This window comes from Clarias gariepinus, chromosome 22 (genome assembly GCF_024256425.1).
Source record: "Clarias gariepinus isolate MV-2021 ecotype Netherlands chromosome 22, CGAR_prim_01v2, whole genome shotgun sequence".
In the NCBI taxonomy this organism is placed as follows: domain Eukaryota; kingdom Metazoa; phylum Chordata; class Actinopteri; order Siluriformes; family Clariidae; genus Clarias; species Clarias gariepinus.
Window position 1 is genome coordinate 24,986,320 of NC_071121.1, and position 19,623 is coordinate 25,005,942.

At 41.2% G+C, this 19,623-nt stretch overlaps 1 protein-coding gene across 1 annotated transcript; it reads left to right on the plus strand.

The window, feature by feature from the left end:
* Positions 1–934: 934 nt before the first annotated feature.
* ndnf (neuron-derived neurotrophic factor) lies at positions 935–17,231 on the plus strand. The gene is made up of 4 exons (XM_053481775.1): positions 935–1,286; positions 11,147–11,344; positions 12,789–12,913; positions 15,079–17,231. Exons 2-4 carry the CDS (start codon positions 11,151–11,153, stop codon positions 16,494–16,496), a joined length of 1,737 nt encoding a protein of 578 aa, XP_053337750.1. The 5' UTR covers positions 935–1,286; positions 11,147–11,150; the 3' UTR covers positions 16,497–17,231.
* The last annotated feature ends 2,392 nt before the right edge of the window (positions 17,232–19,623 follow it).

Consider the following 19,623-nt stretch of genomic DNA (forward strand, 5'->3'; position numbering starts at 1 on the left):
CAGCAGGATCTTAAATAATAGCCTCCAGGGGTCCTTGGTGCAAAGATTCTTGACACGTGAATGATTCCCAATAAACATTGTATGAACAGTACAGTTCTATAAGAAACTATACAGTTCTATAAAAACACCAAAACACTTCATGTTTAAAATTATGATCTTAAAAATTGCTTATAAAGAATATATTAAATACTGGTGACAGAAAAGAAATGTTCAACCAAGAAGATTTTATTTTCTATTAAAGTTCATTTTGGGGAAAAAGTGAAGAAATGAACCATGGGAAATATTCTTAAAAACTTGCATCACGATTTATTAAAAGATTACTTCAGCAGCATTATCTAAAGCATCTAATTTTAAGGATGGTACCTTCATGGGTGATTCAGTGGTTTTACCTCCAAGGGTGGTATGTTCAAGGAGCATATCTTCAAGGGTGCTGTCTTTCAAGTGTGGTACAGTACCTTTAATGGTGGCATATTTAAGGGAAATTCCTTCAAGGATACACATTTTGTACCTGCATGCAGTATACATTTATTAATTAATTTTTTACACTATACACAGTACATTATATCCATGTGTCTAGATGAAAGATATATATCAAAGGCTACTGGCTACACTGGCTACTAAGCTTTAAACATTTTACATAGGTTTATATAAAAGGTTACACTAAGATACAATTGTTTGTACTTGCTTTGATGTAGATGTTTGCTGAAATTTTGATTGAACTCTTTACTGAAGGAGAATTTATTCAGTTTTTACTGTTATAGCTAATGACAAAAAAAACTTTGGCAATGGTTGAAGATGTAAACGACGTGTTTGAAAAATGTTTTGTGGCAGCGTAATGTAGGGCATTTCTTTTGGTTGATGGAGTTAATTATGTGTGTGTGTGTATGTGTGTGTGTGCGTGCGTGCAAAGTGGGCAGGCTCATGGGAGTCGCTTTTGCATGCGCCTTCTACTCTCCCTCACTTTAGTCAGAGTCTGAATAGCAGAGGGAAAGCACGCAGCCAAGGGGGGAGAGAAATCGGGATAACCCCTGTGCCTGTGTTTTGGAGTTTGGAGCGACCGCAAAGCCCGTCAACCCCGCAAGCAGCGCGCGCCGCATCGCATCACGCACCAGCCCGGAACCTATCGCGCCAAAGCCTGAAGGACAAACTTTACTGTTATATCACTTGTCTTTTAACGTAATGCATTCGAGTTGAAGGTCTGTGCTCCTGGAGGGGACCAAAAGCAACACTTTTTTTTAAATCCGGGAAACAGATTTAACATCGGGGTCAAACAAAGCAGAAAAAAGGTAAAGTGTTTTTTAATACTTAACTGCATTGAAACATTTTAATCACTTTTCAAGTGTTGCTTTTTTGTGCATGCATTCATGCATCAGGTGTTGTGCAAAATAAAGCCCAAAATACTTTTTTTTTTTTTTACTGTATTGATATTTGCGTTCTTTAAAGAATTACCTTTAGTTTACACTCCTGAACGCATTGCACTTACAAAACATGATGAACTCTCATTTAGAGCATTTTGTTTTCTCTTTTATAGCCTAAATCTGATTTTGCATATCCGATCTGGATTAAAATCTCATAAATTTCTTTTATTAGGAAAACTTTGTGCATGTCATGGAAACGGGGGAGAAAAAAATATATATATAACAACCCGGGACTCTCCGAGCACTAAACTGTTCCCTTTGAAACTCGTGCCAGAGTGCGATGGAAGTTGGGTTTGTCGTTCTTTTGCGGTTTTTACAACTCCGGGAAGTTATAGGCGTTTCTACAAGCGCGCTTCAATCAAGCCCGAGCTCGTACGCGCTTTTAATTTAGCGCCCATGCACCGGGTTGCGGTTTGAGAGGTGGAGGAGGAGGGGGAGGTGGAGATGATAAGGATGAAAAGAAAAGAAAAAGAAGAAGAAGAACGAGAAGAAGAAAGAATCGGTTCGCCTTTTAAACACAGGTGAAACTGGGCGCACGCGGAAAGCGCGCGCTCAGGCTGTGTGCGCGAGGCTGCCTCGCGCGCGCGCTCTCTCCCTCTCTCTCAGGCTCTCTGACAGGACCGTTAGTGCCTCTCTTCATCCGTGACGCTTTCTCCGACGCTGTTTTCCCACAATAATGTGTATTTTCACAACATTTTACACTTTATTAATTAATCGTTTCTAACAACGTGTATGAAACTAAAAAATCGTTTTTGAATGGTGTAAAATATTTACACGGGAGTTAAAATGAACGGAAGCACCACTTACTAAGTAAAAAAAAAAAAATGAAATTTGATGATTTTACCTCAGGTTGAATGTTTTTTCTTCTTTTTTATAGAGTAATATACTTTTTTTTATATTTGAACGAGTAGTTTCACTGTTTCCTGTGGTGAAATATTGATGCACAGTTATATTTTGACAAATTTATGAATTTATAACTGTAAAATCCATTAATCAGTAAGGGTTGCCAGATTTAGATGAACTGTAAAGCCTAAAGAAAGAAAGAAAGAAAAACTTCACTCACTGTGGTGATGATAATATCAACATCAACGAAACCTGCTAATTATTTCAGATCGGATAGCATCGCTTGGTAACTTAAAAGAAATTTAAATTTGGTGATTTTACCTCAGGTTTAATGTTTTTTTTTTTAAATATATATATATATATATAGAGTAGTTTCTGATATATCTGATGGTAGGTTCACTATTTCCTGTGGTGAAATTTTGATGCACAGTTGTGTTTTATTAAAAGAGAGGGAGAGAAAACAAGAAAGAAATTTATGACTGTAAAAATGGTTAGTCAGTATATGGGTTGCCAGATTGGGAATAACTGTGAAGCCTAAAAAAAATAAAGTACTTAAATATTGGTTTATGGTAAGTCACTGTGGTGGTAACCATAATACTAAGTTATGGATAAACAGTTGTATGGGAACCTCACCAAGCGGTATGGAAGGAACCTAAGAACAACAGCTGAACTGTCCATGGTGTAATTATATATATATATATATACAGTAGTTTTTTAATTTTTTTTTTTATTTTACCTTAGCAATCAACAAAACACACAGTGTCATTTTAATTTCAGACAGTCTAACCTAGCTCAAACCTTAAATCCTATAATCTCTACAAACCAACACAGTAGAAAAATTTCAGTCCAGTCGATTGTAAAATGTAAAAATTCTGAATTCAGTGACGGGGAGATCAGGATTCCAATATTTTTGGTACGAGACAGAACACCAAAGATAAGAAAATGTAAAGATTGATTTATACTGCAAGCTTGAATTTTGGATTTTGTGAGTACGAAATTGTAATGAAAAAAAAAAAGAAAAGAATAAATACAGGAAGCTGATCAATATTTTGAGAATTGTACTTTTTTGCGGTGTATTGAATAAAACAAAAAGATTGCTTATCTGTTTTACTTTAGTATTATTATTCCTAAAAATATTAATTAACGATTACGATTCAAGTTATTTATTTGCCTGAATGACCTGCCCTGGTAAAAGTGATATTTTCTGTTCACTCCTTACAGAGAAACAGACAAAAAGGAGAGGATTTGAATAAGCGTATTTAACAGCGAGGCCAAGTCATTGTTCCTGCATTCTCTCTCTCTCTCTTTCTCTCTCTCTCTCTCTCTCTCTCTCTCTTTATCTGTCTTGCTCTCTTTCTTTCTCTCTCTTCTACAGTCTTTCTCAGAGAGGCAATGAAAAGTGGAACAAAAGTGTGAAAATGGGCAAGGCCTGTGTCACATAGCGTATCTAAACCCTCCATTTGCATATGAAAACCGCTGCGCAGAAAGAATCCCGCCACTGTTGCATTGGCCGTGTGTGTGTCCGGCAAGTGTGACAGGACGCCGTCGGTATGCAGCGCATTTTCGGGTCGCTGTTTGGGTCGCGCTACTCCCCAGGTCTCCATGTCAAGCTTTATAGGTGGAGAATCAGGGGTGCTACCCTCTCATTTCCATACCTGTTCAGCCCAAAACGCAGCTGAATATTCCCTCTGGAATGTTCTTTCCCAGCGGGTTCCATACAAACAGCTCGGCTTACGGTTCTCACACACTGATCAGACACCCTCTGAACGGTGCCTCTGTGCTCTCTGGGTGGAAACACGGAAAAGGCGGCCACGGAAAGGATTCCCACCGTGCCTTCTTGTCACCTTGGTCTTGAAATAGTGATGTGCCACGGCTTTCACTTGTGGGTGAAGTGACTAAGTCCTAATTTAGAGCAGAGAAATGCTGACTTATGCAGAACTGTAGCTTGGCAGGGTTTGAGGACTCTCTGAACACATCTCTTTCTCTCCCACACTTTAAAACAAAAGCATGAGCGACTGGATTCCAACATTTTTCATGATAGAGATTTGGATAGTTTTCATGATAAAGATGTGCACATGTTTTTAATGGAACTGACCGCTTTTTCTTGTTTTAAAGCTTGGTTTTGTTGGCCTTGTCTTTAGATCTCTTCCTTCTTTATAGCCATCAGCTCTTGACTTATAACCTTGGGGTCACTGGAACATAACCTATCTCAGCACTGAGAGGCAATTGTTCACACATCTTGCCACACATTCAGACTCACTTAGAATCATCTTACAGCTCATTTTCTAATTTATAGCATTTCGCATATCAATGTAAAAAGTTAATGATGCACCCATGTCCTCCTGTGGATCGGTATTGGATCTGATCCACTGATGAATTTAATGCTGTGAATGTGTGTGACAATAAGGACACAGCTCGCCTTACAGCAGGCCACGGACCTGCCTGTGATCAAATGACTTGGCAACCAGTACTTACTGTGAGGATGTCAGTGTCGGATCAGTATCGGGTAACGGCTGATGTTTAGAGATCTGATACTGGTACCGTATTAAAAATGAAAAAGCGGGACTGGTGCATCCTTAAAAGTAGTGCTGGAATTGCTGAGTTAATGATGATCTTGTAGATCAGGGTTTTCACTTTATTTTATATTCATTTTGGAAAATCAGTTTTGAACTGTAGAGTTTTCCTAACCTCTTCTGGTGGTACCTTCCAGGGTGCACCTTTTGTACATTTAGACGATATCTTTTACCTAGGAAAAAAAGAAAGAAAGCATTTAGAAGTCTTAGGAGCATTTATCTAAAATCTACAGGTGAAAATGAAAGATGCAACAGACGAGGGAGTCACACCAGTGACACTTTGGTACTATTTTTAGTGAGATAGTAAAACAGCCTTTCAAGATTTTATCGGAAAAAAGTCTGGCTAAAACTTCTCCCTAGACACACACATGCAAACAACTATGAAGTGCTGTGCTTTGCAGCGCGGCACCTCATGCCATATCCTGCACCATTGTGTTGTTTGAGGCTTACACACTAATAGCATTCTGTCTGTGAGCTTCGTGTAAACAGTCATGTAACAAACTTCACCAAACTTTCTCTAAATTTAGATTCTGCAAACGCCGTCTTGAGCACTGGCCAAGAAGGACCAGAGCCTGCACAGCGTTCCAGTGGTGTCTTTGGAGCTTAGCGTTAGTCATCATTCTCTTTAGCTAGTGTGTGTGTGTGTGTGATTTGGCTACCCAGGCAGAGTGGTGTCACTTTGGTTTGGCAGTTAACTTAAAATCAAGTCCAGAGCTCTCAAGTGAGAGAATAAGAGAAGCTGTCGCTGTTCCATTGCCATCTCTTGAGTCCTGTCTTGTTCCCGCGTAGCTATAATGATAAATGTTATTGTCCAGATTCGCAATTTAGATACCGGCAGGAATTTTAAGCACCATAGTCTCGGAATGCTGGATAAACCCCAAACTTTGTTCATTTCTGCCTTTCCGTATCTCCTGGAATTGCGTGCGCTATGGCGGTTGTAATATTTTCCTGCGTGCATTCCAAAGTGTAGATTGTGATCAGTGTTGTAGAAAAATATTGTCTTAATGCCAAGTTTTGATGTCAAGCTGCTCTTTTGCCCAGCTGCCAGTGTGTTTTTGTGCGTATCAGAGCACACAGCCTGAGCTTCGAATATCTACAGAAGTCTGTTTGAATAACACACACATACACATATGTTAGTAATGATGACTTTCTGGCGTTTGTGGGCAGCACCACTGGAGTGTGATTGGCATGTGGAAATGCCCATGTGCTTCTGCACTGTTGGTGCCGCTCCTGTGCATGCTCCCTACATGTGCTCCTCATCTGTGTGTACTGTATATGTGTATGTGTGTGTGTGTGCGTGTGTGTGTCTTGACAACCTGCTAGGAACAGCCATAGTCTCCAGTGAATAGCTGCACTAAGCTTATTCTGGTTGAAAGGCGATTTTGTGCACATTAACACCACTTACAGATCAATCAAGTCCCCGAGTGATTGATGAAAGACGTTATCGATCCGAACTGATTGAGCTCTTTCATCCACCGAGTGATGGATGGATCGCACATTTTTTTTAAACGAGCACAATTAATTAATGAATGATTGCACGTGCTTGTTGCTTTGACCGTTCACACACGGTCATTTAGAGCCCACGCAGCTTGTGCACTTTTTCTGACCTGCACCCTATTTTTAGGACAATTTTAAATGTGACTTAATAGTTGAAAATCAGACAATTAATGGTGGAAACCAGTAATTTTCCACTGCGTTAGCTCGGTGTTCGAGCAGCTGGCGAGGAGTAATTGTAATCCGTAGGCTTGTTCTCTTTGATGCCTGCCCCCGAGATCAGAGGAAAGGTTGCAGAATTGACATTTTTTATTTCGACTTGGCTTTTATGTAAGCGATTAAGAGGAGATAAGTGATGGTCATACAAACACTATGAACCATTACTATGCTCAAAGAGTTTAAGCTGTTTAGAATTATCCTCTCTTAATCCTCCAGCCAGCCTCATAACCCCACACATAAACACACACACACACACACACACATGTCACGCATTTCATTTTCTATACAGTATGACCTACAAGTGACAAAAAGCTCTTGTTCCAGCAATATATTATAGAAGATATAAATAAATAAATAAATAAACAAACAGCAGCAAAACAAGGTTGACACGGTTGTGGTCGGCTCTGCCTTCAAATTATCCGCTCGCAAATTATGATCAGACATTCTCCCTGGCTCTAATTAAACATTTAGCGTTATTTGTTCCAGATGGAGTTGTTTTGAAGTTTAATTTTAGCAGGAGAATGCTATGCATTGTGGGAAATGCAACTGTGTCCGAGGAATCTGACAGAATCCTGGTTTAATACTCTTACGTTCCGTGACATCGTCAGAATCTTGCCGATGAATAGCTTACGTTCTAGGGCTGGAACTTCAGACAGGGCAGGGGTTCCATAACGCTCCGATATTCCTTCAATGTTCTCATATTCCATGGTATCCTCAGAGTCTGTCTGATGAATGGTGTAGAATTAGATCTTCCAAGAAGATCTTCCCGGTTCACTATTGAACATTCTTTACCTACAGTATCTGTCTTATGGACCTGTGTTCCATAACTCTTCCTTATTTTCATGTTCTATGACGCCATCAGAATCTGTCCGATGTGGTGTCTAAACTAGAATTTCAAAGTAGACATTATTCATTAATTCCTGGTTTAATGTTCAAAATGTTTTGACATTGCCACTATCTGTCTGACGAGCATTCTGGAGCTGTGTGTAAGGCCGGGGGTCCTCCAGGACATGGATGAGAACTGCTGTTCTAGACCTATTACATTTAAAATGCTAGGATTTGATAACTCTACTAGATCTGACAGAATCCTGGTGGAAGTTTTGAATGTTTTTTGACATCAATACAACATGATACTGTGGATTCAGTATCTTGTGTACAAAGCTGTCCACTTGTCCACATATCACCATTCTGCTGCATTATAATTAGAAGCAGGCCTTGATTTATCACATATAGATCATGGACAATTTTTTCCTCACATATACTGTACCAACTCATTAAGAATTCATAATCAGATCATAGGCTCAGGCAGGATCCAGCTGTGTTGGCCAACAGTGGCAGGATAATAGACTGGGACTTGAACTCTAACTCTTCTGAACAGAACCTTCTTAACTTTACCATTGAGCTACCACCACCCCGAGGGTTCGCAATTTTAATTTTTTTTTGTATCCAACACATGAGACATAACGGAAACAGGATGCAGCCTATACATACAGTTGCCTATTTACAGTTTATGGATACAGACCTTATGATTGGTCCCCCAGGGATTTCTTTGGGATTTATTTCTCATTCTTTCAGTTACCAACTTGGGACCTTAATGTCTTACGGACCTTAAAGTACGCACTAAAAGTTGTTACTAAAAGTGGGGTTCGCACCAACGCAGACACACATCCATTGGATCTAAAGTCGAATGCCATCCTGGTTACAAAACCAGACCGAAGTATTTTATACACCAGTTGTTAGTCTTCTTAAATTGCTTTGTTTGTTTAATACGGTAACTAATGAGTTACTTGCTGGTAAATTTAAAATTAAGATTGTCTAACTTAGAATTATTATTATAATTTGAGTCAGGGTTGCCAGGTCTCAAAACTCTCAAAACTTCCACACTAGTTATTTTTCAAACAACATGCAACCTCTGAAAAAATAGGTACAAACAGTTTGGGCATTTAGCACTTCCATTTTATCTTTATTTTTTTCATTATGTTTGCGGATGTTGATCAGATTTCATTCTAATGATTTGCATTAAAGCCCATAACCTTGTTCCATTAAAAATGCAAAAAATTCCATGACCCTGACTCCTTTAAAAATGACTGAATGTATTTTGATTTCCATTCCATGTTGTCTCCCAGAGAACATTTCCTTCACAATCTGAAACCTTTCAGGTCTTAAACTGAGCAAAAATGTCCAGGAGAGTGGCGATGAACAGGAAGAATGTTTGCGTAAAATTTGAGCAAACCATGAGAAATAAAAGCGGCATTGGACTTTTGACAGAGATTGACTTTTAAACATGGAATAAAAGATGTGGAAGAGGTGAAAGAATAGGAGAAAAAGACAAAAGAGAGACAAAGATTGAATGAAGAGAGTGGCGGTGAGAGAAAGAGAGAGACTGAGAGGGAGGAGGGTGGAAAAGAAAGAGGTCATTAAAAGGACACCCACCCGTTCCAGCTGCAGTAAGGAAGGCAGTAAAGTAACGGGCTAATCTGCCATCATTAGCCTGATTATATCAGGAGGGATCAGGGTTAGACATCAGCTTCGATCAATGGGGACCAATCAATAGAGGATAGGATTTGAGCGAAACAAGTGGAACACTGAGCAGCACAGCATGCTGGGTAACGAGGGAATAAAGGGGATGCTGACTTCTAGTCTAGTCTCCTATCAGTTTTCGTTTTTAACTAGATGAATGTTACCGGTATCCACAATCTTGACCATTACAAGTAAGTGTAGTGGTTGGTTTTTTCTTTTTATGTAATTCCATTAAATTTCCTCTTCCTTGTTACATTCTTTACAGATAACGTTCATACAGAAAGGACGACTGAACCGCCGAGCGTTTTTTCCCCACATAGCTTTTCTCTTAAATTAGCAAGACTGATGAAGTTCAGGATTAGATTCTGCTCCAAAATGCACATTTTGAAAAATATTTGATGAACCTTAAAGACCTGTTATATTATTTCAACGATAAGATCTTTAACTCAACAGACTTTATATTGCACAGGACCGGCTTTAGACTGACCGGGAAGTAATGAACTGACATGACAAATGAACGAATTCAGACGGCTGAAACGCTCCAGAACAAATACAAACAAGCTTCACATGTGCTTCACATCTGTGTGCATGTGAGCTCCGCTGCCAGTGACTTTAGTCCAGGCCGTCAGCGGCGTTATGTAACATGCGATGTGATAACCAGTCGATATTAAACCAGGTGTCGATCTGTGGCCTTGCATCAGTGCAGAAATATCAAGTTCAATTCAATGTTTGATGAGTGAGAAATATTAAGCAGGCTTCGGTAAAATCGTGTGACCATATGTCAGTGCGTTTGATAAGATGTTCTTTGCTTGTCAAGCTCCTGGAGTGCGTATTTTAAAATGAACCAAGCATTGATGAAGAGTGAATCGGTAGAACTTTCCCTGAAGTAAATTGTGTTTGATGGATCATCGTCATGGAATCATGACATTTTTTTTTCATCTAAAATAACTGCAGAGTAAACATGATTTATAATAAATTCAATAAGTTTAATCTTCAAACGTCTTCGTCCTACCTAGCAGGAATGTTCTAATGAAGTTGTGATGACGTTCACCGTCAATGCAATATTGTTTTTTGAAAGTTAGGAATACTTTGATGAAATGACGTTGAGATAATGTTGAATGAACGATTTAAAACAACCAAACTGTAACCTTTATTTGTAGCATTTATGCCGATTAACGTCCATTCACACAACGTCCGACCGCATCCACGGCCCTTTCGGTTTCTAACGGGGTTTAGAAGTCTGATTGGGGATTGGGCAGCTTCCCGCACACAGTGTGTATATCTCACGTCATGCATCTCTTAGTGATGTAATGTTTCCTCTTTATTCTTCCTTTCTTTCAGTGTTTGCACTACGTTCAAACTCCATCACGTCCACTTTAACAGAAGAGATCACACACATTAAGAATCAATTTTTACCTCTTTCGCTTCTTTACACTTTAAAATTTTCTGTTTCGTTTTTTTTTTTTTCCTTTTATGCCGCTTGTTGTATTGTATGTATGCATGTGCATTTCATAGCATCGACAGCATGACACCTAGTGGTCCAGGGTTTAACACACAGTGACCTGAGGCTCGCTCAGGCCATCAGTTTGGTATTAATGTTGTTTTGAGGCCATTAGGGATTTACGACATCGTGTTCGGGGCCATTCAATCAGCGTTATCTCATCATTGTTCTAATACCAACGTAAAATCAATGAAACATCCGAAACAAATGAACGTCACCACATATACAGCTTTATTGCTACATCACTAAATAAAAATTTGAAAATACGTTTTTAAAGTTGATATTTCAGCTACAATTTGTCAGAAGTCTAAATGAAAAGTCTATTCATTTGTTTGACTATTTAATTGAAATAGACATAACGATTTTGATCGAGATGTGACGTACAATCTGATTATTTTAAATAAAGAAAATCGAATTTATATTTGAATTATTAAACGAATCCTGAATTCTCACGGAATAACGTATGTACGTTGTAAAAAAAAGAACATTGTAGATCTTGTTATCGTCAGCTTTAGCATTTGTAAGGTAGCACAGTCGTGCTTCATGTTCTTCTTCTCTTTCTCTCTATTTCTCTGCAGCAGGATGAGGCGAGTGTTGGGCTGCTTTGCCGTGCTGTTGTCGTCGGCGGTGCTGTGTGCGTTTGGGCAGAAGTTACCCACCCGTGATGAAGGCCTGTTCCAGATGCAGATTCGGGATAAGGCTCTGTTTCACGACTCGTCTGTTATTCCCGATGGAGCAGAGATTAGTGGATACCTGTTCAGGGACACGCCGAAAAGGTATGCCAACACAAACACACACACACACACAACTATCTGGTTGCTGTTTAAAGAAAATGTTCCATGCACTGGACTACAGTTTCCAAGAATCCAAGACGGTGATCTGCACCTGGCGAGCTGCACTTCACTGCCTGTATTTAAAACCTTATCGACGTCCCGTTTTACACGATGTGAAGGACTTCACGCAGTCCCGTGCGTGGATATGTTTTACGTGTCCTAATGGAGAATATGGAATCGATTACAGCCAGCGCACAGCTGATGAGGGCATAAGGAGGCATGCATTATGGATGAGATGCTGGGAAACGTGGGTGTGTGCGCATGAATGAGAAGCACTTTTGATGAAGAAGCAGGTGTCTCTAGCGAAAGACGATACCCACATGCACAGCACTTCTGCTCTCTCTCTCTCTCTCTCTCTCGCTAAGCACTGGGGACAAGGTTGTTTCAAAGGGCACAAGTGGAAGCCTATTTAAATCAATCAACTCCAACACGCAGGCCACATATGGTGACGCCAGACTTTTCCAACAGTTCAGTATTTTATGCCTCAACCTGGCACACAGGTGAAAACTTGGGTAAATGCTTGGGTTAACCACCAAATCTAGCTAAAATGCATTTCATCACATTCGACACTGAGTTCTGGATGTCGTACTTATGTTGAAATCGCAACATCGTCAAATCTAGAACAAGAACTGTAGAGAATGTAGAGTGCCAATACTTTGTAATGTACCTGAGTAGTAATAGCTCAAATAGCTCAATTATTTAGTCATGCCTCAGTGTGCTAATCTGTTGAATCTTTTATCAGACAGGTGTCTCATCTCTTTGTTCAGTAGCTGAATCCCTAATAGACAGTGCTAATATGGCGTGAACACATGTAGCGGTGATGATGAGGGTGATAATGGCTCGGATGCTCAGGGAGTTCAGTGTTTTCCACAGTCAAAGAATGTGTGCGATGAAGAAGCACATCGAAGGCCTTTTAGTTGAGGAGTTAGTGGTTCAAATCTCGCCTTTGCTGTGTGCATGGAGTTCGCGTTTCTCGCCATGTTAGCTGGGTTTTCCTTCGGTTTCCTCCCGCAGTCCCACAAAGACACACAGACTAGCCGTTCGGAAATCAGTGTGTGTGCATGTCGAGCCTTTGCATGTTTTCAAGTTGCTGTTCATCCAGAGGAAAGCTCTATCTACGCTTCTCCGGATGTGTGGCCTCAGAGAATGCCGAAAGCTAGCGAATCTTGGTCTGCAGAAAAGCAACGCTAATCCTTTCCACCCGGCCAATTTAGCTTCCTCAGACTTCTGACGTCATTAGAAACCAAAATTGCGATCTGCCCCAGAATGAGTTTGTCCACAACAACATGAAGCTCTTAACCAAATGGACCCGCTTTTATTCCATCTTCTGTGGAAGGCATGATGTGAGTCATATGGTCAACCCTGAACTGTGTTTTTGCTTTCACAGGTACTATTTCGTGGTGGAGGAGGACAACACGCCGCTGTCGGTGACGGTGACGCCATGTGATGCTCCACTCGAGTGGAGACTGACGCTGCAGGAGCTGCCTGAGGAAGGCAGTGGAGAGGGATCAGGTAACTACAGTCAGGTCTTAACAGTTTACTGAGATGTACAAAGCTATACCGACTGATCATCTGTATGCACAGAATGCTCTACAGCTGTTTTATGTATAATTTATAGCCGAAAGTATAGTCGTGTGCCTGAGAAACGGCCAAATGGAGAGTCAATACCATGGTCTTCAGTTTTTACCAATCGATACAGTTTATAGCTTAATGCACACTTACATACCTCCTTCCATCCGTCTCCGGAAGATCAGACGGAATTACAGTTGGACATTCAATCCTTAAAGAACAGAACAGTGTGTCCCGGATACCGCCGGCAGTATCATCTCATCTTTGCAGAGCTGCAAAGGATATTGTCTTATTTTAGGTTTCATTTGTGACCCGTTAGCTCCATGAGGCTGCCCGCTTTTTAAGCAGCGCATGAACTTGTGTGAATGTGTTGCTTTTTGTTTAATCAGCCAACAACAAGATGAGTTTCAATGAATCACTCTTGAGAGATCAGGAAAAAAACGTCACGGATTGATTTTTACGAAAATAGTGGAAAGACCGTGAATGAGTCCGACTATCCCAAGTGCATGACCATGAATCTGGGTAAATATTTGTAAATATTTGTTGTCTACGTGGTGGTGGTTTTCAAAGTAGTCACCGTGTATGGTTTGTGTGTGTTGGGTGTGTTTCTGGGTTAAGCAAGACCACACTTGACGTACTGAGGAACTCCATCGGAGTGGAAACGCAGGGAATAAGGGAGCGATAGAGCAGATAGAGATTATAAATACATGATGTAGACTTTATTAGGATCCTTTTTTTCTGTTCCAATCAAATCAGTGCGCAACTCAAGCAGAAAAGAGGTCATGACTTTTTCTGTACTTCGTTTGCTTCCTTTTACATCAAAGCATCGCTGCAGTGCACGTTCTTGTTCTGTTAGCTTTTCTGTTTCCCTGGCTGTAGGTCTATACCCTGTTTTTTTTTTTTACTCTGTGATCTCCCATCTGCCCCGTTTCTGCTCGCTCTTTCTCTCCCCATCTGGAGCATATCTGAAAATGCAAATAGTGCCACAAAACACCAGACCTGGAGTGGAGTCATGGTTTTATTTAAAGAGGGGATTAGAACGAGAGAGATAGAATAATTAGAGAATGAGAGATCGAGATTATCAGTATGCTTTTGAAAGAACTGTCTGTTGTGCATGTGTGTTTAGTTTCAAGTCGAGTATAAAAGACGTCCATGTGCGCATGAATCCGTTATGGGGCCAGCATGTGAGTCTGTTTTGTAGGTAGTCTTTGAGTGCACTAATGTGTACCAGAGCACTTCCCATCTTTATCGCATGAGTCTATTAATTCACTTTTACTCAAGGGTGTGGGTTTGAATTTTTTTCAGAATGTCCACATTTCCGTCTTAGTTTATGTCTATGTCCGGATTTTGCCACTGATCCTGACGAAGAGACATTTGTCATCATCATCATCATCTATTCCCACCCTAAATGCAGAGATTTACAAAAAAAATAAGTATACACTGTAAATATACAGCTACGTACATAAATCTACACGTTTCCGTACATGACCCTTGAGCTTTTTGGCGTGTTTGCCGAATGCCTCCGAAGGGAACGGCGTCTATGTGCATGCTGTCTGTTAATTTAGTACGCGCTCTTAGGTTGACAGAAAAAATATTATGCTTTCTCGTCCGGCTTTAAGGAGAAGGCCCGGATGGGGACTGTGGGCTGGAAAGAGGCTACAAGGCGCCTCTGTATGGCAGTGGAGATTTTGGGGGGAAGGCAGAGTGAATAAGGCTCTGAAGTTGAGCAGTATTTGGAAAGAAAACACTGCAGCCAGTGGCACAAACTACTAATCGTCTAAGAAGGCTGAAAACTGTCTGACTGTCAGGATTGACTTGATAAAACACCGAGCTCCCCTAAATGCTGCAGGTTGATTTTGGTTGCTACCTGTCGATGTCAGGTGAAGGAGGAAAGGAAAGCAAATCATCAAGTTCAGGAAAAAAAAAGAGAAGTTATTAGCTAGCCTTGGGTGGATTAGTTGGTCTCAGACATCCAAACAGTACTTGTGAATCATTTATTAATCTGTGCATGTGTGTGCACTTGAGCATCTCTGAGAACTTGATGTGTCTCCAAAAAGGTCAATGATGCTTCTTTCAAAACCTCATGCAGATGTGTTTGTCTTTCCTAGGTGAGCCCGAGCCTCTGGAGCAGCAGAGGCAGCAGGTGACAGCCAGTGAAGGCACAGAGCTCTTCTCTTACAAAGGCAATGATGTCGAGTCATTCGTCTCCAGCAGCTCACCCTCAGGCCTCTACCAGCTGGATATTCTCTCCACGGAAAAGGACAGCAGCCTAAAGATCTATGCCACCACTACTCCAGAATCGGACCAGCCCTACCCCGAGCTGCCCTACGACCCCAGAGTGGATGTCACCAGCCTGGGCCGGACCACCGTCACGCTAGCCTGGAAGCCCACGCCTACTGGCTCACGAATGGGCCAGCCTGTGCAGTACTGTGTGGTTGTTAACAAAGAGCACAACTTCAAGAGCCTGTGTGCCGCTGAGGCCAAGATGGATGCCGACGACTCCTTCATGGTAGCGCCCAAGCCAGGTTTAGACTTCAGTCCGTTTGACTTTGCACGTTTTGGTTTCACTTCACCAGAAAATGACCTCACCAAGGACCGCCATCGGTCTCTGAATGCCAACAGATTGCCAGCTTCCAAACAGTGGCGTTCTCCTGGTAACAATGACAAGCCCTCAGACATCCGCAAGATTTGCATTGGCAACAAGAACATCTTTACCGTGTCAGGGCTGAGGCCGGCCACACAGTATTACTTTGACGTGTTTGCCGTCAATGCAGCCTCCAATGCTAGTACGGCCTACGTTGGCACCTTCGCCCGCACCAAGGATGAGGCTGAGCCCAAGACTGTTGAGCTGAAAGATGGAAAGATGGCTGACGTCTTTGTTGAGAGAAAGGGTATCAAGCTGCTGCGATTTGCTCCCGTTTCCTCCCACCGACGTGTCTCCCTTTCTGTGCACTCCTGCTTGGACGCTGTTCATGTACAGGTTCGCCGCGATGGCAAACTCGTTCTCTCGCAGAATGTGGAAGGAGTGCGTGAATTCCAGCTCCGCGCCAAACCCAAGGCCAAGTACCTTATCCGCGTCCGTGGATCTCGCAAAGGTGCTTCAGCTCTGAAGGTGTTAGCGAGCACGCGTGCTGATGCTAAGCGGCCCTTCCCTTCCCTTCCAGAGGATACACGAATCAAGGCTTTCGACAGACTACGCACCTGCCAGTCGGTCACCGTGGCCTGGCTTGGTACGCAGGAGCGCAACAAGTATTGTGTGTACCAGCGCGAGGTGCCTGACGGATACGGCGAGGAGCAGCGTCGCCGCCAGCGCAATCAGTGTGCCGGACCCGAGACGCGTCGCAGGGACGAGAAAGTGCTCTGCAAATACTTCCACAGCGCCAACCCGCACAAAGCCGTGACCACCGAAACCATCACAGGTCTGGAGCCGGGCAAGAACTACCTCCTTGATGTCTACGCCATTGGTCACGGCGGACACTCGGTCAAGTACCAGAGTAAACTGGTGAAAACGAGGAAGTACTGCTAAAATAAAAAACAAAATAAACAAACAAACAAAAAAAATCCCATAAAATAGACTCTGCACAGAAGTAAATATATTATATATATAATGAGAGGAAAAGTTTATTTAACTGGAAGTGATATTCTACTAAATTGTTTTTTTTTCCTTTGCTGACTGACTACTTGGTGGCAGAGCTCGAACTGCTTTTAGAGCGAGATAGCGCACTGTCTGTAAACGAGTGCCGTTAACGAGAGATACTGGGAGGCACCGCCATCTGCGTCACTCACCCTGGACTCGTCGGTCATTCCGTTTTCCGCTGTGGTGTGAGAACTATGTTAAACTCATCAGCATATCGTTTGTGATCGCATCACCCTCTCCCAATCCGCTCTCTCTCTTTCTCTCTCTCACTGAGTACTCACATTTAGAAAGAGTTGTTAAGTTATTTTATACCTCTTCATTTTTGTTTTTGCTATTTGAACTGTTGTTTTTTTTTTTTTTTTGCTTGTTACATGTTATAATTATTACTGCAATGAAAAAAAAATATGTTGTAAAATTCCCTGACGAAGTCAGGCGGTTTGTTGAGGTGTTGTCCCCTCCCCCGCTGCCTTTGTCTGTATATTATCTCATTCTGTGAGTGAATCGCTTTGGGATTCTGTAAATGTGCTCTTCTGTGTGTCTGCTCTGCCTGTCACATGTACAGAGTGCTTCTGCCAATATTCATGTACATAAAACCCTAAATATAGAGGCCAGTAATCCCCCCCATGGTGTGGCTTCTGGTGTTGTGTTTCTCCGCAGGGATTAATCAGTTGCTCATAAAGAGGTGCACGGACAGGGATCAGTGTCCGTGTCCTTTAAGCCATGTCCGGGTCTTTGTACGTGGATTATGGTACAACGTGTCGAGAGGTTTTAAAAGGGATAACGCACATCACTGAGATGCGCATATATCATGCACAGTTACTGCAGTCCCGCAAGCTTAGCGAAGCACGTGACTAACCAGGTGACCGAAGCCAGAAAGAACGAGCCTGTCCATTTTCCACTTAGTCACAACAAGGTGGAATTTATTACCTTCATCCTTCGCGCAGCCAATCATTTACGAGACCAGACCGAGTCCAGATGTCACTGCTTCCCTCTCGATAACTGGAACTGTCAAGACGCACTGATATTATACACAACTCCCCCAGCAGATCTGTTCAAACCTCAAACAAGTCTGAGCCACACTGTCTTTAAGTTGTTTGCCAAATCTGGGCCATGGCGTGCAACAAAACCTGGCTCTCGCTAGACTTACAAACAACCCGATTCAGTTCTGCACAATCAGATGCGTGTGTGAGAATATACAGGCTCGCGGAAAAACAGCGACATCCGAACCAACGCGTTAGCGCAAACGCTCACATACGTAAGCTTTATGCTGGACGATTTTAGGTTCAAGTTTTACTATCGCAAAAAAAAAAAACAGAAATCATGTGATCAAAATTCCACCAATAAGAGGACTACATTAAGATTACACAAAACGCAGTGGACAGCTACAAAAGAATCCACCATTTAACTCGCTTTGAAAAAATAAATATGTTTATTTGACCATGTTTTTTGATTAATATTGTGAATGGATTTTTTCTTTATCTGAAAGCGAATCATTAAAGGATCTTCATAGAGAGCACACATTATCACACACTCTTAACTGTTTTTACACTTACAGGCCAATACACGTACACAGTTGATGCTTTGACTCATAAGGGTGAGTAGTCCCCACCTCAAGAGCTTCCCTGCAAGGTCTCAAGTGTCACTTCAATTTTCTCCCGTCATCCATTCCATACATTATCCAGAGTTCAGGAGTCACCAAGTTTCAGGAGTCATCTGGTTTGGATTAACCTTCACACTTCTCAGTATTGATCTGGAAGATCATCTGCTAGTTAGCGGTGCGGACTCTGAGTCACTCGTTTGATTTCTGGGAACAAAAAAAAAACTGGTTTGAAACCGGAGAGTTTTGACACGTTTGATGATTCCTTTGAAATGTGTGAGGTTTTGATTCATTCGACTCACTCTCGTTCATTCGAAATGTTTAGAGTAATTTCACATTCACATATGGACCGTATGCATACCAAAGGACTACACAGCTTTGGAGAACATCTTGAAGCCACACCACCACCACCACCACTATATATATAAAAATGCAAATGTATTATAAGAAATAGATAATATTCTAATAGGATCAATTTTAAATAAAATATGTGCAATAAGCACAAAAAAGCAATAGAATGAAGATAAATATTAAGGAAAATTGCCTATATTCGTGATACTTTTACAAGTGTAAAGGTAACCACAGATGGTTTTTAATGAACATTTCTAGAAAAAAAAAAATCACCCAAGACCTTTCTTGGAAAACAACAGGTCTGTAGAGGTGCAAACTGTGTTACCACTGTACAGTAAGGCGCTAATATCTGTACATCTGTCGTCCATGCTTGTCTAATAGTCTAGCCATGATCACATTAACGGCTCAATCAGCGGCTAATATTATAATATAATAACAAAAGCAAACCAGACAACTGTTACCGATCTGAAGTTGATTTTTTTTTTTTTTAGCAGACCCGACCAACCGAAGCAACTCAAGATCAAACACCTGCCTCCAAAGGCTTATACATGGGTTCCACCGCTTGAAGTGTTAATTTTTATTTTTTTTTATAATCACACAGCTGTTAAATCTCAGTCCTGTAAATTCTCATCACATTGGGCATATGGAAATGATTTTACTTCCATTATTTTTTTGATAGCTTTAATTTCTGCAGTCCTATTTTTCTCATGATGCAACCTAACCAGGCTTTTAAGTGATCTCTGATCTTTCTTTTTTTTCTGTATTTCTTCTGCATAGTTCAGAGTTCAAGCCCTATCCTATTATTGTTTAAGTTATAAAATCTACAATTAGTCGTACCCTTACCATTGTTTGGTGACGGGAGACTGAATAAATGACAAACCTAGTGATTTTTTGGACAAAGCTCAGCTACTTTCTCTACAAAAAAAATAATAATAATAATCTCAATAACTGCCTTCGCTCCATAAATCACTTAATTACACAAGTTACCAGTACATACACAATCACACAGCCTTCTCTGAGTTTTCAAACACAGATTTGTACATCCAAAAAATAAAGGAAACCACACGT

Excerpts from the sequence above, each read along its gene's own strand:
- ndnf (XM_053481775.1), top strand. The coding sequence starts at position 11,151 with ATGAGGCGAGTGTTGGGCTGCTTTGCCGTGCTGTTGTCGTCGGCGGTG. Across the intron at positions 11,345-12,788 it reads TTCAGGGACACGCCGAAAAG|GTACTATTTCGTGGTGGAGG; the intron begins GTATGCCAACAC and ends TTGCTTTCACAG. Across the intron at positions 12,914-15,078 it reads AGGCAGTGGAGAGGGATCAG|GTGAGCCCGAGCCTCTGGAG; the intron begins GTAACTACAGTC and ends TGTCTTTCCTAG.